Raw genomic sequence first — 26,133 nt, forward strand, 5'->3', positions numbered from 1 at the left:
GATCTATACAGACGTGCTATGGGAGCACAAAGCCTGGAGGAGGCTCCTTGGAAATGACTCTTGAGCAAAGTCTTAAAGGTCAAGGGGTTAGACTGAAGGGGGCTAGAGATACAGGAGAACATTATAGATGATCATATATTTATAGAACGAGTTAAGTTAGTTACCAAGCCCTTTTGCCCTTAAGTCTAACAGTCTCTTCAGTGCACTCCCTCTCATGTCCATTGCCCTCTTTCTCTCACTTTGACTACTTTAAGTCTTACATGCCTCTAGATATCCACCATTTTTATGTTTAAAATGATTTATGGCATAAAAGTTTTCCATGATTTGCTCCATAGCTACTATTTCAGCTTTACCTTCCTCATTTCTCTCATTTGCACCTTCACCTCCAGACATGTCCACACAACACAACTCATCAGCTGTCCTGTCTTTGATTCATATGCTATAGTCTTTGTTGTTCTTTTTCTACTCATTTAGTAAACTTAAAGACTCAGTTCAGATGAGTCTCTATGAAGCCTTTCCAGACCCGCCACATCCAGTTTGCTATTCCTGACTCAACCCTCCAATGGATTTCACATTATTATACTATTTTTGTACTACTATATGTATTAACTTTTATAATACCTACCACAGTGTACTAAAGCTGTTTACATGTTTATTTTTGCTATCAAACAATGAGCACCTTCAGGGCCAAGTATTTTTACTTGCTTACATATGCTCAATTGTGTGCATGTATGCAGACATGTATCTACGTATTCCAGGTGGCCTGGCACAGTCCTTGGAAAACAGAAAATATTCCACTAACATTTTCTAGATGAATGGATAATATTAAATAAGATGAAAATGATATTCCTAAAAAAAAATTAACTGATGAGAAGACAATATTGAAGCTATATGATTTACATACAGCAATAAAATAAAATGTGCTAACATACAAGAAACTGATAGAAATCAAATTACGATGGAAGTTTTTAATACCCTACATCAGATTAAATTGAGTAAATGTTAAGCAGAACATTAGAACAATAAAATCAATTGCAAAAACCTAAATGATCATCAAAAGGGGAATTAAAAAAATAATAAATGTATAATATAATCTGTTTTTTTACAATAGCATAATAAAAGTTAATTTTGCTTTTTTTAAACTAATAGAGCAGTTTTTTTTTTTTTGAGGAAGGTCAGCCCTGAGCTAACATCCATGCTAATCCTCCTCTTTTTGCTGAGGAAGACTGGCTCTGCGCTAACATCTATTGCCAATGCTCCTCCTTTTTTTTTTTCCCCCAAAGCCCCAGTAGATAGTTGCATGTCATAGCTGCACATCCCTCTAGTTGCTGTATGTGGGACGCAGCCTCAACATGGCCAGAGAAGCTGTGCGTCGGTGCGAGCCCGGGATCCGAACCCAGGCCACCAGTAGCAGAGGGCGCGCAACTAACCGCTAAGCCACTGGGCCGGCCCTCAAGCAGTTTTTAATGACGAAGAAAGGTTCTAAGAGAATTTGGCTTTGAAAATATACATTTAAAATAAAAGCCTAAATTTAGTGTTCTATAGATATTTTTTAAAAGGCAAAATCTAAGAATATATTTTATACCATGTTTGCTGGAGTTTTGATCCAAAGATGTGTTTGCAGAAATGCTGTCGACTGTAGTCCACTTCCTTAGTCTTGACTGTGGCTCTTTAATACTGTTCATATCCATATTTACATTCAAGTTTGAGTTCAAGCCTAAAAATAAAATATTAATTAAAAAAAAAGACTTTATAAAATATACCACGTTTTCCTTTTGGTACTACAACTTCCATTTTCTAGAAAAACATATGTAACTAATCTAACATTTTCAATCCTGCCCAATGTCCCTTAATAAATATCATCCTGCAAATGTGGCACAGCCAAATGATTACACACAAAGGCAAGGCAGGCAGAATAAACACTCTGGGCTTCTGGCCAAGGTCATGCAGAAACAACGTGGGGAGAAAGAGCCACTTATGGCTAGTTTATCAGAGAGAGCAACACACAGAAATCCCAAACAGCTATTCTAATACTCGATAATACAATGTTTTCAAACCATGAAACGGTTAATACTGTAATTGCTTTAACTGTGGAAAACTATTTCTCCATATAATTTTGATTATTTTAAAATTCCCTGGCAAAATTAGAGAAAATTTTAAGGAAGCCAAATATTAAAGTTTATCTCTAATAAACTACATCTCTCTAGCTATTTCCCAAGACTATCATGCATGAAGAATTATATATAAATCACTTTCAGTTGCTACCCTTTGCTTGTAAACAACAATTGTCAACTGGCTGACAAGCCAAAGGATACTGTCATTTAAAAGTAAAAATGTCCTGCTCTAACAATTATACTTAAAGGTGAGAATCCCATACCCCAAAGGCACATTTACTTGAATTTTTCTGATGACACACATCAGACTTAGATATTCTCTTGGAATAAGGATGGAAATTTCTATCTTAGATACTGTGGCCAGAAAACTGACCATTAAGCCAATGTTTCTTAAAGTGTGATTCAGGGACGACCATCAACATCAGAATCATCTGAGATGCTTGTTAAAAAGGAAGACTTTTCAGTGGGAACCAGAACCTGTGTTTAACACATATCCAAGTGGTTCTCATTCTAAAGTTTCAAAACCAATGGTTCTAAACACTTGGGTCTGATGAGAGTCCATGTGATATTAGGTCAGTCAAACTTGAAAACTTTAATAATATGAATTTTCTAATATCATCCCTATTTTTGGAGTGAGCAACTACATTCGCTGCTCTCTGGACTCATCAATTAGACCCAAGGGTTGGCAATTTTTTCTGTAAACGTTCAGATAGTAAATATCTTAGGCTCTGTGTGCCACACAGTCTCAGTGTCTCTATGCAACTCTACTGACATAGCACAAAAGCAGCCCCAGAAAATACATTAACAAAAGAGCGTAGCCGTGTCCCAATAAAACTTTATTTATAAAGTCAGGCAGCTGGCAAAAATTTGGCCAAGAGGCTGTAGTTTGCCAATGTATGATTTAGACAACCATACTGATGTTTGCATGAGTTAAGCAGACTTTCTTTTTTCTTTTTTTTGTGAGGAAGATCAGCCCTGAGCTAACCTCCATGCCAATCCTCTTCTTTTTTTTCTCCCCCTTTTTTCTCCCCCAAGCCCCAGTAGATGGCCGGATGTCATAGTTGCACATCCTTTTAGTTGCTGTATGTGGGATGCCGCCTCAGCATGGCCAGATAAGCGGTGGTTGGTGTGCGCCCAGATCCGAACCCGGGCCGCCAGTAGCGGAGCGCACGCACTTAACTGCTAAGCCACGGGACCGGCCCCCACGGCAGACTTTTTTTTTTTTTTTTTTGTGAGGAGATCAGCTCTGTGCTAACATCCGCCAATCCTCCTCTTTTTTTGCCGAGGAAGACGGCCCTGGGCTAACATCCGTGCCCATCCTCCTCCACTCCACATGGGACGCCGCCACAGCATGGCCTGCCAAAGCAGTGCGTCGGTGCGTGCCCAGGATCCGAACCAGCGAACCCCGGGCTGCCGCAGCGGAGCGCGCGCACCCAACCGCTTGCGCCACTGGGCCGGCCCCCAGACTTTCTTAATGAGGAAAAAGCATCTCTTGCTGTAAAGCCAGCCAGGATAGGAAATCCCATATTTAGAAATTTATCTCCTCAGTGGCCCAATTTATATGGCCAGTATGCAGTCAAACAGTAGAAGTCACTTCCCTTCACTGGTGAGACCAAAACCTCTCAATGTACTTGGGTATTCTTTTACCACTATACTGCTGTGTCTGTGATCACCTAGTTACCACGCTCCTTACCTGCACTGGTAAGTGATAAGGGAACTACTTCTGGGAACGCAAAGAGATTGCTTACAATCCCAAGGACTCAAAGTGTAATCTATGTCCTAGCTGAGAGCCCCTGGCAATACCAGGGACAGCCAAATCATGTATCAGTTCAGCCACAGAGTGAAGCAGCAGCAGGCCCCAATCCTTGCCTGCAGCCCAGAACATTCTAGTTAACTAACCATCTTCAGCACAGTTGGGCTAGCTAGCAACCAACAAAGCTGATTTATAAGAAGCCGTTGTAAGGGAAAAGAGAAAAAGAAAAAGCAAAATGAACAGGGTTTGAACAATCAAGGGTCAAAATATATATAATCAAAGGCAAAGGAAGAAAAGGGACGTAAGGAAGGAGAAAACATATAAACCTAAAATTTCCAGAAGGAATAAAAGCCTGGAGACATAATGAAAAAGGGGAAGGGGGGAAGCTATTGCAAATGTGATAAAGGCAATCCCTTCTCTGACTGCCATTTTCTACATTTATACCAGTAATCATTTATAAATATTCAGACAATAATGAAAATTTTAGGTCCTGAAAACTACAAATGTGACTATTTACTGTTGTTTCCCCAAAGCAGCACTGCTCAAAATTTCTCTCGTATGCTGTTTCTAATAACAATAATTTCAGTCCTCTCCCCTTAATATCCTACAATTAAGATAGCTAGGTCTTAAAAAGAAATATCTTTATTCTAACCCACTTTAAATGAATGTACAATTTTTGACATAGTGTGATTTTTTTGAACAGACAGAGGCCTTCCCTGAAGCAGGAAGACAGGTGAAATAAACGTAGAAAAGGTACGGCAACTCTCAGAGAGGGAACAGCTAAGTACCAGCGTGGCTTTCACGAGGGAATAAAACTGTCAAGGTAAGAGAAGGATATAAGCCTGTGATTCCTAAGCATCTGCTGAATGTTTTCACCAAGGAGAAACCCACCTATAGGGAAGCTGCTGAAAGCATTTATTGGTGATGGCCCTTTTTGCAGCTCAGGTGTAGTGTGGGGCATGACATTTTCAAGGAAAGATTTCATGGCTGGCTGATGGAGTGACTGCTGCTGAGATGGTGGAGCCTGTTGTTTCACCAACAGGTTTGGATCAAGTTGACGGGACTGTTGCATCATTTGCTGCTGCACACTAAGAGGTCGACCCTTAAAACAGAAAAAATGGGAAAAACTGTGGAGAAAAAGTCTTTACAGATACCCACATATTCCTCTTCATTTTTGAATTCACTTCATTCTCAGCAAGAAGGTAAACAACCACCGAACACGAGTTAATACTACTTCTGGGCAAACAGAAGACTTAATAAACAATATATCTCATTATATTTTAACAAAAGCATTTTGAATCTCTTCTTACACGGGAATTGATATGTAAGTTGAGTTTAAGCATAGCAGGAGAAGGATCTGATCTACCTGCTGGTCTTGCTGCTGCCGGTTCCCAGAAGGCACGCTTCTCTGACTCTGCGCCCTTTGCTGCTGCGCTAACAATCGCTGGAGGGAAGATTGCAAAAAGGTCGTCAGTATCACATCATCAGAGAGTAGCATGCTTCCGAGTGACTGTGGCAGATGGACCTACAAAAGCATGACTTCTTCTAGTCAGTGCCAAGATGTCCTGCCTCATCTAGTATCAATAATCTCTTCCTTGGACTTTCTGGCCTTCAGCCATTCTGTTGAATTCTGCCTTCTGTTCAATTTAAACTTCCACTTCATCAGGGAAATTTTTCCTGATCATCCTACCCCACCCCCCACCCTAGACTTGGCTGGGCTTACACACATAGCATCTTGCCCTTCAAGGTCACTGTCTTTACTGATAGACTGTAAGCTCCCTGAGGGCCATGACTATAACTATTTTGTTTACTGTAACACCTCCTATACAGAGTCCAGAGTTTAGCACACAGTAGACACTCAATAAATGTACACGGAATAGGGCTATTTTTCTACTTACCTGTAACTGGGAGATCTGAGAAAGCTGGTTTAGTTGGGATAGCTGGTTCAGCATGGCTACCTGTTGAGGGCCAAAGAGCGGATTCAGGCCACCGTTGTTTGGTGCATACTTCAGCAATGAAACTGGAACCTTAGGATCACAATGGAAAGTTAATAATGCTGATAAAATAATTCAAACTACTAAATGTACCGTGTATTTTAAATTATCAATAGAACAATTAAATTGTGGACTATTATTGGGGGTGTGTGTTATATTCTTTGTAATTGTCTTTCTTTGCTTTACGTACTAATTTACTGTTCACACATAAATTCATGCGTTAAATAAGAGGACAGAGATGAATCTTAAACCAGCCAATTTACTTTGCTTTTGTCCTCACTCCCCTCAAGACGTTTTGTGGCAGACAATGGTAAATTTTAGATTTAAATTATCTTTGACTCATTTTCTTCACCCTACCTAGATCCTTTTGTAATAATAGTGAATTCAGAATTAGCTGCATCTCAAAGATGCCAATGAATATTATGATAATCAACAAGTCATCTCATCCAAATACCAAATTATTCAACGTTCTTTTTCCAAGTAAACAGAAGAGAATACAGAAGTTTATTTACCTGAGGGGAGAGTAATGGAGGAGGCACTTGAGCACGGAGATTAGGCTGAGATGAACTAAGAGGTTGTGCTGGAGGCTGCTGCATGCCCCGGGGTTGTGCTGCTGTGTTTCCAACACCAAACATACTGGGATTGCCATTCTACAAAAACGAAAAAAAAAAAAAACATAACAGTGGGATCCTTTAGGAACAAACATCTCATTACTACACTGTAATATTGACTTAAATACAGTAACTACATGTAAGAGAGATCTTATTACTTATACAAATCATTCAACAGAGAGCCTAAAATACACATGTAGACTTACCTGTCTAACAGAATTCAAGTTTTGCATACCCAGCCCTGCTATGGAGCCAAGGGCCTGGTTAGGTAGTGCACTATTTGAAGGGGGAAGCTTCATGCTTTGACTGGACATAAACTGCATGTTTTGGGATTCATCTGTTACAATGCCATCCTGATTGGACAGACAGAAAGATGTGCAACACCAGCCAAGCAAACAAGTGGAAGGGAGAAATCATTGCAGGAACAGAAGAGAAGTCACACGACATTCCAGCATCAACAGGAAACAGGTAGAAAACAGAAGAGATCAGATTAGTGTTAATTCTAGAGTACATAAAAAGAACTAAACATATTTTATGGGATTAAGAAGAAAACATAAATGTAATTCCTATGCTAAACTGAGACATGGGACAATGAACTACAAATTCAGTAACAGGATTTGGCACTGGATTATAACACTTTACATTACATTAAATGTTCTAAAATCTTGAAAAAATTATGCTATTAAGAGTATTGGTTTATTAGCCACAGGGGTAGAACAAACAAACAAAAACAATTTACCTTATCAAAATAAGGACTGCGCTCCATGGAAGACTCTTTGGAAATCTGAGGCCGAGAACCAGGACCTTTCCCAACCGTTCGATTGTAATCACCAATATTTAGGCTATGTTTATCTATCTCCATTCGTTTGTCTTGTAACATTCCTAATAAATGCAGGAGATTATGTTACCAAGTAGGGAGATAAATAATCTAGTTGGTTTCAGATAAATTTGCAGTAGAAAGCAAAATACTCACTTCCCAAACTGAAATGACTTCTGTCTTGTCAAGGACATGTGAAAAATGCACTTGCATTTAATAAATCTTGCATTCTTCACAAATAAAGTTGGGTTTAGCAGATACTGTTATTTTATTGAACAAATTAACTTGAAAACAGACTAGTAAACAGAAGGTTAAGACATCTCTGGTCATCTCTAACCTGTTTAATTTTATAATAAAAACATGGTTTCCAGTAACAACAAAAACAGCACCACAACAAACCACCATCTAATAGATGCTTACCATGTGCCAGGCTCTGTTCTAAATGTGCGTTCTAATTTAATGCTTGTAACTCTACTATAATCAACCCCACTGAGCAGATGGGGAAACTGGAGACCAGACAGGATAACACCTCCCCCATTCTGTCTATTACTCTCCTCATTCTGACTTCTCTGCAATAAATATGACCTCCTCTCATGGAAACCCCGTCCTACAAAATCTTCTTTGCTTGCAACAGTCAGCCTCTACGCTACTATCCTACTTCAACAAATCTTTTAAAAGTGGACACAGCTCTCTGTCTCCACATCTTTACCATATGCCCATCTGCCTTCTCCTCTCTCCACAGCTGAGCCCACTTCTTTGTGTTTCTTCAATGTTGGGATATACCAAGGTTTACTCAGTATACTCAAGGTCTCAGTCTTTTGACTCTCTCTCTAAAAACTTGTTTCCCTTAGACTTATTCACCACCAGGGTATCAACACTCACTGCCACTGAAGTGACCCTCAAATACAAATGTCTACTTTGCCTTCACTTTTGAGCTCATTCCCACACCTTTAACTGTCTGCAAAGCATAGCCACTTGAATGCACCATTGTCACTTCTAATAGGTGAAACCAAGCACACAGTATTTCCCTCTAGATCTTCCTACATGGGACATGCAAGTGGTATCTTTATTCTCCCAGTCACATATCCTTGAAACCTTGGTTTTGAACTTGAAAAAATACCATTTTTCCCCCATCTCCTTGTTCCTCATTCTCCACATTTTCTTAACCCTGAAATCTCATCCATCATTTCTTTGCAATTTCTGTCCTTCTTTGAGATGTCTGCTGCTGCTGCGACCATTATAACACTCACTTTTACTACCCTCATTCCAGGAAAGTGGAAAGGAAACATTTTTAACAAAAGGATTCTTAAAATAGGTACAATTTTAAAATGCTGTTCATTTCCTAAAGTACTGTTGCAGCTATGGGTCAGATACCCAAATAATCCACCTTTTAGCTCTTGTAAGAGCTCTCCCTTGAATGTCAAGAATCCTTTGCAACAACTTCTCCTCTGTTCTCTTTCTCCCTGTTAATGGCATCACTATTCACTGATACACCCAACCTGGCTATCTCAAACTCTTTTCCTCACTCTCCACATCTAATCCTATACCAAATCCAGCCAACTCTTCTTGCTAAGTCTCTCTCCAAGCTGTTTTTTCCTGATAATCCACATTATTTTTGCCTCTCCAAATAATATCTTTTAAAAGAGTAGCATGTTACATCTTCTCCACAAACCATTCCTCCAAAACTTCTGCAACCCTTTAGAAATGGTCTGAGTGCCAAATGTGGCAGCCTCCCCTTAGCCTACCAATCCTCTAAGAAGGCCCTTGGCTAAAGTTACCAATGACTCATCCGAACACCCAGTGTCAAATCCAGTCCCTGACAACCATGCTCCTCTTTTCAAATCTCTTTTCTCACTTGGCTTCGGAAAAATTACTCTGTTCTACTCGAACTTGTCCCACTTCTCCTCAAGATCTTTCCTTAAATGTCACTGTTCCCCCAAGATTTTGTCTTTGGTCCATTACTCGACAATTTTCTCTGGTCAATCTATTTTTGAGGCTTTACTACCATCAACGTCTAATTAGTCACACATCTCCAACGCTATCTCTTCCGAGCTCCACATCCTGATTTTCTACTGCTTACTGGACATCACTACATGGTTTTAATAGCAACTTTAAATTCAATATCTTTCTATCAAACCTGTTACTCCTATTATATTTCTTATCTCAAATAATGGCCAGTTATCATTATCCCTCAGATCCAAATTCATGCTTTTTCACTGCTCTGTGAAAACATCTGGGCCCTACAATTTTTTCCTTGGTCAGCTGGCACTGAGGCTTTGTCGGTAAAGGGCACTGCAAAGACACCGAAGGAGAACAGTTTGCTTCCTGGTCTAACGTGCCCTCTTGGCTTTGGCAGTGTTCGCCCTTTCTCCAGTGCTCTCCTCTCACAGCGCAGGGTGGTCAGCAACACTCAGTGGCGAGCTGAGTGGCCAACACTCTCCCAGCACTCCCACATACCTCCAAACTGCTGTGTAGCAGAGTGTCTGGTGAGCTCTCTCTCTGAACAACTTTTACCAGCACCTTAGAGGGCAGATTTCCAGCAAGTTCCACCAGCACAGTATCACAGCAACTTCTCTGCCATTCAGTGAGCCATGGAGGAGGCAGAGCCTTGTCCTCACAGGAATAGACACATATGTTGGATATGTATTTGCTTTTCCTGCCTGTAAAGCTTCTGCCATCCATGGTCTCACAGAAGGCTTTATCCACTGTCATGGCACTCCTCACAGCACTCTGTCTGATGAAGGAACTCAATTCATAGCAAAGGAAGTACAGTAATGGGCTCATGCCCATGGAATTAACTGGTCTTACCACATACACCATCATCCAAAAGTAGCTAGCCAAACTGATAGGCAGAACTGGTTACTGAAGACTCAGTTACAAATCAAGTTGGGAGACAACATCCTAAAAGGATGAGCTTCTGTCTTACAGGACACAGTAAGTATCTCCCATATTATCAGAATACAGAGGTCTGGGAATTAAAAGGTGAAAGTAGGAGTAGCTTCTCTCATCATTATACCTAATAAGCCACTTGGAGAATTCTTGCTTCCTGCTCCAGCAACTCTACAAGTTTAGAGATTTTAGTCCTCTAGAGAGAAAATGCTTCCACCAGAAGACACGATGGTTCCACCGAATTAGAAGACGAAAACTATCCCTTGGACATTTTCCACTTCTTATGCCACTGAACCAGCAAGCAAAAAACAGGGCTCATCTACTGGCTGGAGTGACTGATTCTGATTACCAAGGAAAAATTGGTTTCCTGATACAAAAGGAAGGCAGTGAGGACTCTGGAAACCAGGGGATTCTCTAGGGGTACTTCTTAGTACGTCCATGCCCAGTAGTAAAGGTTAATAAAAAACTACAGCAAACAAAATAGGCAGGGTGACTGAGGGCTCAAACCCTTCAAGAATGAAAGTTTGGGTCACTCCACCAGCAAAAGAACCCAGAGCAGCTTAGGTGCTAGCTGCGAGTGCGGCACGTATGGAATGGCTAGTGAAAGAAGGAAGCCATAGATACCAACGACAGCTTGTTACCTATTACAGAAATGAGGACAGTGGTAGTTTTCCATTGCTTGTTACATGTATGTGGGTATTTGTATAGGCCACCACTTTCTTCTTTCTCTTTCCCATTTTTATTTTATTCACAAGCTGTTGAAAGTTAACCTTACAATTTAGTCTATAGTAACAAAACTCTAGCTGGATTCGAGGGGCAACAATATAGCCAGTGATAAATACAATGACTCAAGACTGTGCATCTCTTCATTTTGGTGAGAGGGCAAAAATTTCCTCACCTGTATCTCGTCAAATAGAAAGAGAAGAGTTGTTTTGCCATTGAAGTGGAATTGAAATATGTGTAGAAGGGTAATATGGAAGCTGATAGTCAAAGGCGTGGGGGGAACTGCACCAATTACTGACTTACTACCTCTCAGCTCCAAATTTACCTTTGACCTATCTGTGAAAAAAACGGATCTGGGCCTTTTACATATTTTTTGCCTTTGCCTGCTGACACTGAAGCTTTGTCAGTAGAGGGTGCAGGAGACACTACAAGAAGGCTGTGTTTCCTGGTTCTGGTGTGCCCTATCCTGCAGCACAGGCACCTTTTCCAGCAACAGGCTCTAGCAGTGCTCGCCTCACCAATGGTGAGCAGCCCCTCTGACAGTATTGCAGCAGAGCCCCTCCAGTGAGACACCTCCCCTAGACGGTGGATTTCCTGCAATTCCATGGGGTGGCACCACCGTGACTTCTCTGCTATGCAGTGAGCCAAGGCCATGCCCAAGAGTCTGGATCTCACCCCTAGAGTCAGATTGGGTGGGAGAGGAGGACTCTTCCTTGGGCATGCTATCTCAGTCCTAAGGTTAGTGACTTCTCCTTATATCTGCTATTCATATATTCTTTAGAGTTCTCTTTACCTCTTACTAGCCAATCCCTCATTACTCTAATAATTTTCTGTATTTATATTAAACTTTCCCTGTTCAAATTACTGTGTAGTTTCTCTCTCCTGCCTGGACTCAGACTAATACAATACCACCACCACCGCCAAACTGTCCAGGCAAGAAAGCTAGGAATCATCTTTACCACACCCACTCTCTGACCCTCCATAACAAACTGGTTCAAACTGGTTATCAGCTTTTGTTGATTCTAATTCCTATATCTCCACTGAATTAGATTCTTCCCACCTACTGTCTTAGTTTAGAGCTTTGAAAATTCTTATGGGCTACTGCAACAAATCTCTAACTGGTTTTGCTGTTTAGTTATCTTTTGGCTGTCCTCTGCTGCCAGTGTTTTCTGTCTTAAAATATCTTTTTTTTTTTTTTTTTTTTTGCTGAGGAAGATTCGCACTGAGATAACATCTGTTGCCAATCTTCCTCTCTTTTGCATATGGGTCGCCACCACAGCATGGCTGCCGATGAGTGATTTAAGTTCACGCCTGGGAACTGAACCCAGGCTGCTGAAGTGGAGCGTGCCAAACTTAACCACTAGGCCATGAGGTCAGCCCCATGTCCTAAAAGATCTTCACTCTATAGCCATTACCTATTTTTCTAAAACATAAATCCAAATCATGTCATTCTCCTGCTTAAAATTCTTTAATCCTATACTTTCAGAATGAAGTTCAAACCCTCAAGCTCCTCATGATTTAGCACCTACCTAGTTTTCTAACATCTTTAACTAGGTGAAGTTAATTCCCACCACTACAACCAATTTATATTTCTTCTTCCATTACATGGAACTACTTGCCATTTCTCTAGTATGGTTTAAGATGTCTCTGTCATATATCTGGGGCTTTGTACACACTGTTCCCTAAATTAAGAAGACTATCACCAAAACTGGATAACTCATTCTTGATAGGACTAGATACGAGATAATCGTAGACTAATATTACCCTGCCTTAGATTTGCAGTGATTTGCACTGTAAAGGCACATCAACTCAGATAATCACCACATTCTAGCGTATGCTAGAGAGCACAGGAATACTGCAACAGGAACCCAGGGCTCCCCTCTCCTGGGCAGGTCAGTGCTCTTCTAGTAGGATCATGTCACAGATATGTTGTCCATCAATGATGTATATGAACTCAAACTGATTTAATTTTCTTACCTCCAGAAAGGTCCATCTTATTGCTCTGTACATTTTCTTCTGGTGAGTCTCTCTGTAGTAAGAAAAAATAGTATGTTAGTAGACCTTAATTTATCAATGAAAATAATTAAAAATGAAGTTTTTACTTTATTTCATTATTTCTGAAATTCAAGTGGATCATAAAACTTCATTTTTCACTGCCTAATATAATTTAAAAAAAAAAAAACCCACGATATGTGATCAATGTTTTTAGCTAAAACTATAAAAATAAAAAAGACTTCATGGCCAGTTTTACTCCAACCTCAAGCATATTCATAAAAACTCAAAGATAAAGAATAATTTGTCAAGAAAAAAAAAGAGTGAAATTAGGGTCAATTTATGGACCACCATTAAAAGGAGAGGTGGGGGCCGGCCTGGCGGCACAGGCAGTTAAGTGCGTGCGCTCCGCTGCGGCGGCCTGGGGTTTGCCGGTTCGGATCCCGGGCGCGCACCGACGCACTGCGTGTCAAGCCATGCTGTGGCGGCGTCCCACATAAAGTGGAGAAAGATGGGCACAGATGTTAGCCCAGGGCCAGTTTTCCTCAGCAAAAAGAGGAAGATTGGCTGATGTTAGCTCAGGGCTCATCTTCACAAAAAAAATAAATAAACAAATAAAATAAAATAAAATAAAATAAAAGGAGAGGGGGCTGCTAGGAAAACACACTTACCGAAAAACTGATATTTGAAAACTGTTTAACAAACGGATTTATCCATCCTTCTTCTTGTTTGTTTCCACCTTTCATCATTCCCTTTGTAAAATAAAAGAGTAGAAAGATGCCATGGCCATCTCTATTTATCTGGATATAGTGATGGATTAATAAAACTTCAAGACAATTCCCAACTCTCATTTTTAGCCAATACTTTCTCCTCCAACCAACTTTTATCAGAGTTGTTAACAATTAAAAATCAACTTATTTGATTTTCAACTTCCTTTGCTCCAGTCCTCTGGTATAGCTGTAACATACAGAGAAATCTCTAACGGCAAGCAGTCAGAAGGAAAAGACAGAAGCAAAGGGCCTCGACGACCCACAAAAACAAAAAATGTCCTCTGAATAATGGAGAACTATTCATCAGACAGTTTCCAAATTACAAATGGACTGTGTTCTAAAAGATTAATTATAATTTGGATTTGTAGAATTCTCACACCAAACCAAGGTAAAAATAGTCATTAAGTTCTCAGGTTAGTCCAAAGAAACCAATTTAATCCATAATTTAATTATGCTATGTGCACTGTACTGAAAAAACACCACGTTTCCATGAAAAAGTGTCTTAAATTTTAATCTGTGTTGCCAAGAACACAATATCCCCAGCATCAGCTGAAGCTAGTATTCCTCCAGCTTGGTGTTGGCTTTCTGTGGCTGGCTGGGGTATGGGCAGTATACAAACTATTTTGAGACATGAGTTGAGAGAATGAATGGTCCACGATTAGCAGTCTGGCAGACAGGGAGGCTGGAAACCAGAGACCAAGGTCTCCCATTAACGTGAAGATCACAGAACCATTCTCAGTCTGTTGCCTTAACTTCCCTTTCCCATCGCTACTACCTGTTCCTTCTGACTGTGAAACAGAACACAGCTTCATAACTCCCCCTAAACGCAGATCTCTGAAGCAAGCACCTAACCCTTCCCGAGGTATCTGAAGTCATCTGATTCCTTTTCCTCTTTCACCCCTACCCCCATGCCTAACTGGCTGCCAAGGCCTTCCGTCTCTTCTATTCCAAAACGTCTCTCAAATCCGGCCCTTCCACCATATATCCATTCTTGCTTCCCAATTCAGGCCCTCCCTTCTAACCTGAAAGAATGCAGAAGCTTCCTAACCGAGATCCCTAACTCTGGTCTCTCCTCGGTTCTAATTTATGTTTCATACTATCATTGGTTAGCTTTCTTTGAAGAATCAATTTAAAAAACAAAACTGATGCTGCTTTCTATTCAGTTTCATTGGCTCCATATTTTATACAGAACAAAGTTCAAATTCTTTATCATGGTACTGAAAACACTTTATAATCTGCCCTTAATCTAACTACAGGGCCAGATCTCTCGTCACTTCTATCCAGAAATTCTATATTTTAGTTATTATATCAGTTACTATTTTCCTTAACACATCCCACCCCCAGGCATCTTCCAAATTCAAGCTGACACTCGTTAGAGCTCTCCTAATGCCCCAAATAATAGACTCTGAAGATATAGCTTATCTCTTAGTGTTTTTGAACCCCCAGCACCAAGTACAGTACCTGGCACACAGCAGAGGCTAAATAAATGTTTGCAGTTGCTTTCTAAAAGATTTTTACTAGTAGAAACAAAGGAGAAAGAGTAAAAAGGCTACACACCCTTTCCCTTCTCCTTTTTTTGCCACTCAGACCCTGTAAGGAAAGACAAAGTCACAAAACAGCATGGTCCAGTGGGAAGAACACAGGGTTTGGAATTGGAAGACCTAAACTTAAATCCTTGCTCTGTCATTTACCAGTTATGCAACTCTGGGCAAGTCACCACTTTTTCCAGTCTCAAGTTCCTTATCGGTATTCTATCTCAGAAGGTTATGAGGATCAAATGATTTATGTAAAATATGGGAAAGCACTTTGTAAGCTACATGGCGAGGCAATAGGCAAATTCAGCCAAACGAAAAATTTAAAAAATGACAATGGCAGGTCCTAGACCTAGAATCCCAGGAGTAAAAGGGAGGGGGACCCTGGCAGTAAGCTAGTTGAGCTAAGGTCTCTCAAAAAGTAATTGTTCTCACATAGGGTGGGGAGGATGTATTATAATCACCTGGGGGACTAGGCACAGATTTCGAAAATAGTCTCCAGGAGAATCAGATACCAGCACCCAACACCACCTCTGAAGAACCAGTGTTCTAAATCAGTGGTCCTCAAACCTGGCTCTGCATCAGAAACATTTGGAGAGCTTGTTTAGGACAAGAAATGTGGTCCAATTTCCAAACTACGGTAGGTCCGGGGTACAGGAAGCTGTACTTTTAACAAATGCCATGATTCTGATGTATAGTCAAGTTTGGGAATAATATTTGTCCACATATAAAAGCAAAACTAAACTCAGCTCATTCCCAGGGATTTTTGTCACAGGACCTTTTGGGATGGGGAAGGGACAAAGATGAGGGATGAATAAGGAGCACAGTGACTCTGTGTAAAGGGGAGGTCAGGGACTCCAGGTAGGAGGTGGAATGGGAGATGAATTGGGAGTGGGATGGAAAGAGTCGACATGGAGATTTGCCCTTCTCTTCATCCTCATCACTGCAGACACCATCCTGGGGTAAGGGGTCATCCCAGGCAGCACTGGTAGAGGGAGAGGAGGAGAGAAATCCCAAGCTGTAGCAGTGGGGAGAAAGGAAGTTCCTGTGGTCTTATGCTTTTCTAGGTGGCTGCCCATACAAGAGGCTATACCTAAGTTGGGGACTGCCTGGACTGTACTGATTGCCATAAATGGGCAGACAGAACATTAATTTTCTGTGGGTAAACTACCTGTGGAATGTAAAGTTTCAAGGGCTCGGCCCTTGAAATGTTTACCTTCGATGACATTTTCTTTGTATATGGTGGCCAATTTAAAGACGAGTTAAGCTCTTGAGATGAATTACTATTCCACATTCCAATCTCTACGTCCTCTTCCTCCTCCCAGCCAGTGGGGCGATTTCCAGGCAATGGCATATCATCACCACACCAGCCATCTTGCATAGATTTTGGCCCTGATTGTGGATTTGTGATAAAAAGAAAAACACACTTTAATAAAACAATTCTTTCTGGTGGATGAGCACACATTAACGTGACAGGGGGGTGGGCGGAAAGTACCTAAAACACTCACTTTTATTTCCCTCCCCAAATTTGCATGGCAGGAATGTACGTTATATACTGAGTTATAAGTTCCATTAAACAAGAATTTATTTTTATTAAAAATTTCAATGAAACCTCTTCTATGCTTTTACAAATTAGAAGGTTCTTAAACACGGGACAATGGTGGCATTCTCATTTGTACTCACTTAACAATCTGCATGGTGAGACATAGAACAAAGAGGATGGATGAAATGTAAAAGAATTTTTCTTTTTGACATATAATTTCAAGGAAAGTGACCAAAAATTATTGTATATCATAAGCAGAGAATATCTTATCTCTATACTTGGCCTTTGGAATTCCTATGGGGTATCCCATATACGATCTATGGGATAGTGACAACATTCATCTGAATATCAGAGGTCCTTCCAGAACTATGCTCATTTTCCGTATAATACTCTGGGAATCATCTGGAACCTTAGAAAGACAGTTTGGATATGTGTCCCCATGACTATTATATTCAGTCTCTTATGGTGGATAGCATGAAAATTGCTTGACTATTTCTAGATAATCTAATTTGGTAAATATAATTTAGATTTGGTGATGTGTATACAAATCATTAATACTTACAGTTCTAAAAAAAATGAGAAAAGATAGGAAAATTCAGAAAGATAAACGAGCAAACCATGTATATTATAAATTGAAAGAGCCAAATAGTGAATATCATCTAGTATGACGATACATGGATACATTATCAATGATATAAAGATTATCCAATTACTTAATTAGAGTCAATGAGAGATCACTCCTACAAAACAGCTACTAGGAATTGTCAATAACTTACCAGATTTGCTTAATGCTTGTGGACCAACAGAGCTGGAGCCCCACGTGGATGTGCTGGATGCCGCAGCAATGGGTTCCCCCCAGGTGGGACCACTGTCTATGGGTTTACCCCATGCTGAAGTACCATTATCCACAGTTGTGGCTGGAGTAGAAGGTTCCCCCCAGGGCTCACCCCAGCCTTCAGGAAAGTATGGGAAAAGAAGTCATCAACATATGGAAGGGAGGTACAGTGGAATAAGAGGCAATAAGGAATACTTAGGGAACAAAAGATGAAGAACTTTATATCTATGTATTAAATAATGATGCTGTGATGGGCAAAAAAGATGGCATCTGCTTTACGTAAAGACGACAGATCATCTCATTATTTAACTATTTAACTACACGGTGTGAATATTTTTTCCACCTCTTCTTTCATAATTGCCCTCTGGGTGTAGAGCAGATTCTTTTGGATAATCTTAGTTACAGTAAGTCACCCTCCTTTGAAGATGAATTTAATTTCTGGAAAAGTCAAGTCATTCTGAGCCAAATCTAGTGATCTTGAAGCAGGTGATCAAGCTGGGTAATAGGGTATGTATAAAATTTTTACCATAAGTGCAACCTTTCGACATCACTGTTTTAGAAAAACAATGAACTACAAGACCAAGAATAGGTAGGCATCCTACTTTTACACATGCTGGACAATGTTTCTTAAAAATTTTGAAGTATTAGATTGTCCAAAGCAAAGAAAAGCAAAGCCATAAACATACTGTTTAATAGAACCAAAATAGCCTTCCCCTTAGATACGTACCTGTTTCTTTTAAGAATTAAACCTAAATTAATACAATAAACTATACTCAAGAAGAAAATTAGGTGCTGAAAAGTTAATTCATGAAAACACTCCCCTCTCTATGTCCAAAGGGACTATTATTCAATAAAACCCCCATTAGCAAAGGCAACGCATTCCAATGACACTTAAGGAAAGTGTCATTGTCAAGATAATTTGCAGAGACAGGAATTAGTTCCCTGTTTTAAGAGGAAAGTGGAATATACTGGAAAGGTACTGTCAAATGTTTTAAGCACATATACACACACGTTGTATCTAAGTGACTTGGATTTCATGCCTACTTAAATCTCTTCTAAGGCCAAATATAGTATCTAGTATTTAGAGAATATTGTACTTAAATACTTGTTTTATTTCTGGGGATATTTTAGTTGCAATAAAACCAAAAAAGTAATGGCTTGACTCAGAACTGAGAAAAGTGTACAGCATCCCCACCTGACAGCACTTTTCTAATTCTGCTTTCTGTTGCATTCCTAAAAGAGAATGGAGCATGTGGCATTCATAAACAATACTGCCGAAGGCAGAGCTCTGTTCCCTGATGGTAAACACCTTCACTGTAACTTTCTTCCCTATAAGCTTCTCTTAGATTAGAGTAAAAGAGGCCTTTGTGTGCATATCCAAATGGTTTGTTAAACAAATCTTACAACAAAAGTAAATTGAAATAAGGCTTACAATACTGTGAAGTATGTTGTAACACCATCAGACTCCATAAAGTAAAAACTTACCAGTGCCACTGCTTGCCTCTTTGTTTGAGATGGCACTTGCAGATGGTAGCAACTGATGTACCTGTGCTTGCTGGTCTGAACGGCTGCTGCCATTTGGGACGTTTTTGTTCCACATGTTCACATTTTTGTAGTTGTATTTGCTTGGATCTCCCCAAGCTGAAGTTCCATCATCAATCTCCATTTTGCGACGTATGGATTCTGGGGATGGTTCCTCCCAGCCTGTGGGTTCTTCTTCTTTTGCTGGGGCTGGTATAGGTCCTCCCAGCCAACCCGTACCAGGAGGTTTGCCTGTAGCTGGTGGGATTCCCCAAGATCCGACAATGTCCTGTTGCTTGTTCCAGTCTGGAGAACTGACTGGCTTTGACGAATCTCCCCAACCTAGAGACTGATTAGACTTTGGAGGATCTCCCCACCCCTGGGAAGGATTAGATTTAGAAGATTCATCCCATCCTGAAGAATTGTTTGGATTTATGTTATTTCCCCAAGTAAAAGAACTAGTTTTACCAAGTTCGTTCCAACCAGAAACGGACCTGTCACTGTCACTACCTCCTGAGCTAGATTTCTTATTAGCTTCACCCCAATGGTTACTTCTCGAAGTTTCTCCCCAGTTATCACTGGCAGAAACCGACCACCCTTGGTTTGACTTTTGTCCATCACCCCACCCCTGCTTGTTCTTTTGCGAATCATTCCATGCGGACTTCTCTTCTTTGCAATTCCCCCACTGATTGCTCTTGACCATTCCTGTAGCAGCAGAATCATCTTCCCATCCCCCCTGGCAGTTTGAGCCTTTGGAATCTCCCCACCTCAGAGCAGGTTTGGGATCTCCCCACCCCGATACAGATGAGGTATCAGTACTATTAGGGCTAGTCTTATCTATACATGCCCCTGAGTTAAGAGTCTGTGTTGCAGAGCCTCCCCAGGCCTCCGTCCCATTGTCAGTCTTTCTTTCCCCTCTAGGTGATGTTTCAGTATCCCAGGCAGTATTCTGCTTAATAGGAGTCTGTCCCCAACCAGAGTTGGACAGGACACGTGGATCTAAGTCAGTTCTGTTCACAATGCTTTGGAGTAATGTGTGCTGATCAATTTTTCTTCGATCTCTACTTTGATTTTCCCCAGTTACTTTTTCCTCGAGGTGTCCAGTGCTTTCTGTACTACCTTCACTCTCCACCGTACCTCCTGTTTTGGCCCACACACTGTTTTGCTCATTTGTCTGAGATGTGGCAGAACCCTGATCCTCTTCCTCAGTAGATTTCCATCCATTTGTAAACTTCTTACCATTGCCATTTGCACTGTCATTGGAATGCTGATTGCTAGGCAGTTTATTCCACTCCACGCTGGGTACATTAGTGCCAGTGTTTTGTGCAGGAGCTCCCCATCCTCTTCGGCTTCCTCCAGAATTGGCACCATTTCCACTTCCCCATGATGCACTCTGGGAATTTGCTGCCCCAGACTCCCACACACCTCCTCCTTTATTTGTGTTAACTTGAAAGTTAGCGCCCATAGGCCCATTTATGCCAGGCTGCATTAGAGTTGCATTCACAGTGTCACCATTAGCTTGGCCGTTAGGGCTTGAACATTTGTCTCCAGAGTAATTAGAACCATAGGCACCCCATGTAGTACCGTAAGAGCCTCCACTTTTTGACTCTCCATTGCTAAGGTGAGAAAGGGAAGTGCCATTTATAACCGATGGAGCCTGTATCTGAGGATGATTCATTGTGCTCACACGCCAGGCCCCTGTGTTACTAGGCAGTTCATTATTCTGTACTGAACCGGAGTTTGGTAAACTAGAGGTCATAAAGTTAGTAGTGTTATTTGGTCCAGTCATTTCAGTGGTAATATTTTGAGGTTGACCACTGAATGAAACCTTCTGTGTACCACTTACTTCAGATTCACAAGTTTCCTGAAGGCTTCCCCAGGTACCATGGGCAGAAGAACCACCCACTTTAGAGTTAATACTCTGATTGTTAGGCATCTGGCCTATGGTACTGCACTGAATATTGATGCCAGAACTACCACTCCCTACAGGCCCTTTTAGGGCAAGTCCATTGTTCTCTAATACTGGCCAGGCACCATGGTTGCTAGCTGAATTCAAAGTGCTTGGATTTAACCCTCCATTTGATGAAGAACTTACAGTGCCCCAAGCATTCATTCTATTGTTGCTACCTTCTGATTTGTTTTCAGGAGCATCCACAGAGACCTGACATGTGCTTATTATGGCTCCATGGGAAAAGCCCCATGGCCCAGTACTACTTCCATGGCCCACATTATTGCTGCTGCTACCAACGACAAACTTGTTTTGGGAACCAAGTCCAGTGCTATTCCGAAGGCCATCTTTTTCACCACCTGTGCTCCCTGAAGCCATGATAGTGATGTTTCTCTCTGATTCAGAACTGGAGACAGAATCAGCATCCACACATTCTGAAGCCAACTCTGGATCACTGCCAGGGACTGAGGGCCATGCTTCTTTTTCTGGGGAGTCGTTTACAACAGCATTCTTACAGTTTGTGCTAGAGTCACTTGTAGAAGACACAGGTCCCCGCTGTGAATTTTCATAATGGGATCCTGAAGTATTGTGGTTTATATCTAGAATAAAGGAGAAGTTCAGAAATTTATTAAGTGTTTGAAAAAATGATAACTGTATTATAAATGTAAGTGGCTCCTAACGTTAACAAGATATAATACTTGGCAGAATGGCTACAAGGGGCATTGGTTATATCTTGGTCACCAACTTCCATATCTAGTAATTAATTCTATACAGGCAGAGAATTCTGCTGTTCATTGATGTTATCCTAAGAGCCTACAGCAGTACCTGGAACAGCCTAGAGCAGTACCTGGAACATAAGAGCCCCTCAATAATTATGTTTGAATGAATGAATTGTTAACTTATCAGCAAGAAAAAGAATTATGGAGTCAGGAAGGACTAGGTGGTAGTAATGTATTAGGATGCTGGAGCAACCCAGGCTTAGAGGCCTAACATGGGAAAGAAGGGGCTGGGATGTAGATGGGTAAGGACAAGTGAACAGGCCAAACCTGATGAAATGTATTAGAAATACCTTAGGAATCCTTTTCCATCTTCCCTTTCTTTGAATGGCTTTTTCACACAACTGTTTTGGGTATTATAACAAGTTTATAAGAATTATAAAGCCCTAGGGCCGGCCCCGTGGCTTAGTGGTTAAGTGTATGTGCTCCGCTACTGGCGGCCCAGGTTCAGATCCTGGGCACGCACCGACCCACCGCTTGTCGGGCCATGCTGAGGCGGTGTCCCACATACAGCAACTAGAAGGATATGCAACTATGATACAAAACTATCTATTGGTGCTTTGAGGAGAAAAAGGGGAAAAAAAAAAAAAGATTGGCAATAGATGTTAGCTCAGGGCCGGTCTTCCTCAGCAAAAAGAGGAGGATTGGCATGGACGTTAGCTCAGGGCTGATCTTCCTCACAAAAAAAAAAAAAAAAGAATTACAAAGCCCTTTCCATTTTATTTCCATTTCATTAGTGTCCATATTCAACTTGAAATATTTTTAGTTCTACTCTCCTTCATAAAAATTTCTTAATTTACCTTCATAGCCACGTTACTAGAAGATAACAGAAAAATGGTTAATTGATATGTTGAAGATCACAGAATTAAGATTAAAAAATCAACTGCTGACACTGAAGACCGTTAATGATTGGTCATATAATCCTCTAATCTTAGACTTACTGCTGCTATATATAATCATCTCGTTATTTTACTGTTGGTAGCGCAGGTAGTTATAGCGCTTCTGATACTTCCCCAGATTCATTACTCTTCTTCAGTTTAAGGATCTGGTAGTTAGAAATTCCTCAGAGATATTAACCTGCATAAGATGTTTGCATTTAGGTTGTCTTTAGGGAGTGGCTTATATTGTAGTTCTCTACTACAGTAGGAATGAGAATCATATGTACTGCTTTTATATAATATGCATGCTCAAGTTATGTCCCAGACCTAATGAACCAACCCACCGGGGGAGTGACAAATGTCACTCACTATTAGGATACTGCTAATATGGAAAATCAGGCTCATCTTTTATCATTTTCTCTCAAAGCACAATTGTTAAGCAGCAAAAGATGATGGGCAAGAAAGAGGAGCAGGAAAAAGGACTAGAGAGACCCAAAATGTATATATAATGCACCAAATTCATATTTTAAAGTTCCATAAGTGACTCGGATTTCCACTCCCTGTTTAAGAATCATTTTTTTAAGCTGCCAAATAAAGTTTGTCATCTTTCAGTGCCCATGAGGAGGACTTTTCTCATGAAATAAGGATACCAAAAGTCAGTCAGTCTCAGTGGGTACAAACAAATCCATACAGCAGCACCTGCACAGCAACATCATTCAGCACATGGATCACATATGCACCTTGTCAATGTATCCCTGAAATGAGCCTAGAGTCCAGGTATCAGCTTCACTTTGCGGATGAGGAAATCAAGGCTCAGAGGTTAACTTGCGGAAAATCAAGTGAGAAAGGCAAGATTTTTCAAAGGTGGCTAAGAACACGGCTGGAACTCTAGAAACACCTAGACTCAAGTCTGGACTCTATGTAGTAGCTGTATGACCAAATCTGCAAAATGGGGATACAAAGAGTACTTCTTTACCTGGTTAGTTAGTTAACCACCCTGTCATATGTAAAGTATTTTGCTCAGTGCCAACTTCAAGTAAGTGTTCCATGAAGGGCAGTTTCGTGCAGTGATCAAGAACACAAACTCTGGAGCCAGACTGCTTGGGTTTAAAAGCTGCTCTGCCATTTACTAGTAACCACAGGCAAGATCCTTAATCTTTCTGTACCTTAGTTTCCTCATCTGTAAAGTGGGAACAATAATAGTACCTATCAGGGGTGGCCCACTGGCACAAGCAGTTAAGCACACGTGCTCTGCTTCAGTGGCCCGGGGTTCGCAGGTTCGGATCCTGGGTGCGCGCTGACACACCGCTTGTCAAGCCATGCTGTGGTGGCATCCCATATAAAGTAGAGGAAGACGGGCACAGACGTTAGCCCAGGGCCAATCTTCCTCGGCAAAAAAAGAGGAGGATTGGCATTGGATGTTAGCTCAGGGCTGATCTTCCTCACACACACAAAATAATAATAATAATAGTACCTATCTCATACAGTTGTGAAGATTAAATGATTAATATTAAAAGTGCTTTGAACCACATCTGATCCAGTTTAGGTGCATATTAGATGAGGGTCGTTATTATCACTAATTAATATGTATTAATGATAATCATTATTTTTCAGTCCTGTCTCCAAAGCACATGTTTTTCATTCCACCATGTCTCTCTCATGAAGAACAAAATTAGAAATCATACAACAACTTGCTTACTTTAAATCTTCACTTAGATATCTCGAACAGAATGTTAACTCCTGGATTATACTCCCACAGGCACCTCCTTCCAAAGGGGGAAAAAAAAATAATCCTGCTTCTTTACTAGTTTTCCTCATCTCAGTAAGTGTCCTAAAACCTAAGATTTATCCTTGATTCCTTCCTGTGCACAGTAAATCCAAAACATCACCAAGTCCCAAATCCATCCACTTTTCTCCAAATCTAAAACAATCAAGCCATCATCATTTTCTTCTCAGGGACTATAGCAAAAGTTTATTTCTGTTGCCATTATTTGCTTTTTTGTATGTCCCTGTGTATGTACGTGTGTGTTGTCACTTCCATACGGCAGGAATAAGAAAATAAGATTGAGAATGTAAGACGAAACTACCCAAGTTGAAAATAAAGGAATGGACCTGGAATTTAACACTGAAATATCAGAGGCATTCCCATAACAACAGGAAAAAGACAGGAATATTTGACATCAACATTACTACTCCACCTTGTGCTGCAAGTACTAATTGATGAAATATGACCCAAAAATGAGGTAAAGAAAGTAGAAAAGAAACAAAAAAGGTTAACATGTGAAAACTAATGGCTTTCCTACACATCAGGAATAATCAATGAGAAAATGTGATGGAAAAAAGATCCTAACTGTAACAGCTTTATTCCAAGCTACTTTATATAAAGTTTGAGACTAACAAAAATACTTAATGTCATAAGACTAAATTTTATTGCAGGCCATAGAAGACAACTTGATTAAGTATAGAAGCTTGCTCCCAGATAGGAAGATGTAACAAAATGTTCTTCCTAAGTTTAATTCAATTATAAGAAATTGCTAACACGAGTCTATAACTTAATTAAAGTGATTTTTAAGTTCATGTAAACAAATGAGAGAAGAAAAATCTCAAAAAGAGTTATGGGGATGGGGAGAGAGGATCTGCATTATTATGAAACGATTCAACAGCACTGCACTGCCAGAGTATACAGGCACTTCAACTGAACAGAAAAAGTAACCCAGAAACAGAACCAAGTATATGTCAAAGGTTAGCATTTTAAATCAGTAGGAAAAAAAGGGAATGTTCAATACTTTAAGAAGATTTTAAAAATAAGACAATATATCAAAAGTAATTCTAAACAATTAAAGTGCTAAAAGTAAAATATGAAACCACGAAGTTATCTGTGAACGAGAATTTTTTATACAGACGTCCCTCGGTATCCCCCCCAGATACCAAAATCCAAGGATGCTCAAGTCCCTTACATAAAATGGCGTAGTTTTTGCATACAACCTATGCACATTCTACCATATACTTTAAATCATCTCTGGATTACTTATAATACCTAATACAATGTAAGTGCTCTGTAAAAAGTTGTTTTATTGTATTGTTTACAGAATAAGGACAAGAAGAAAAGTCTGTACATGTTCAGTACAGCTGCAACCATCGTAGGCCATTCGATCCGTGGTTGGTTGAATCTGCAGATGTGAAACCAGTGGATGCGGAGGGCCAAGTGCATAAAAGCAAAGAAAGAAACTATGAAAGAAATGACGTAGATTTGACTACTACAAAAAAAGTGAAGCTTTTTTTATGTCAGGATACATTAAAAGCAAAACAAAACAGCAAACAACAGAATACATTTTGCAAATCAATTCTATCACCTTTAATGTTAGCAAAAATTTCCCTCAGAATCTGGTCATGACCTGGTTTAAAGGTGGTCTGAATTTGTCTTTTGCTATACCTTT

General features: G+C 40.3%; 1 protein-coding gene across 9 annotated transcripts in view; it reads right to left on the reverse strand.

The window, feature by feature from the left end:
- The window catches only part of TNRC6A (trinucleotide repeat containing adaptor 6A), a 101,152-nt gene that overhangs the window by 20,062 nt on the left and 54,957 nt on the right, over nt 1–26,133 (reverse strand). For 7 of the 9 annotated variants that reach the window (XR_009224099.1, XM_058569827.1, XM_058569829.1 and 4 more), the window contains 13 exons: nt 19,059–21,641; nt 17,515–17,691; nt 16,412–16,587; nt 15,221–15,253; nt 13,565–13,645; nt 12,879–12,930; nt 7,212–7,354; nt 6,679–6,825; nt 6,374–6,511; nt 5,766–5,894; nt 5,234–5,311; nt 4,759–4,969; nt 1,586–1,717 (listed from right to left, as the gene is read on the reverse strand). Coding sequence is in view for 8 of the 9 variants with exons in the window: in XM_058569827.1 (XP_058425810.1) it covers nt 1,586–1,717; nt 4,759–4,969; nt 5,234–5,311; nt 5,766–5,894; nt 6,374–6,511; nt 6,679–6,825; nt 7,212–7,354; nt 12,879–12,930; nt 13,565–13,645; nt 15,221–15,253; nt 16,412–16,587; nt 17,515–17,691; nt 19,059–21,641 (4,080 nt within the window). In the remaining variant the exon portion in view is untranslated. The remainder of the gene's footprint in view (nt 1–1,585; nt 1,718–4,758; nt 4,970–5,233; nt 5,312–5,765; nt 5,895–6,373; nt 6,512–6,678; nt 6,826–7,211; nt 7,355–12,878; nt 12,931–13,564; nt 13,646–15,220; nt 15,254–16,411; nt 16,588–17,514; nt 17,692–19,058; nt 21,642–26,133) is intronic. The other 2 variants (XM_058569828.1, XM_058569831.1) reach the window with 2 other exon arrangements.

This window comes from Diceros bicornis, chromosome 26 (genome assembly GCF_020826845.1).
Source record: "Diceros bicornis minor isolate mBicDic1 chromosome 26, mDicBic1.mat.cur, whole genome shotgun sequence".
In the NCBI taxonomy this organism is placed as follows: domain Eukaryota; kingdom Metazoa; phylum Chordata; class Mammalia; order Perissodactyla; family Rhinocerotidae; genus Diceros; species Diceros bicornis.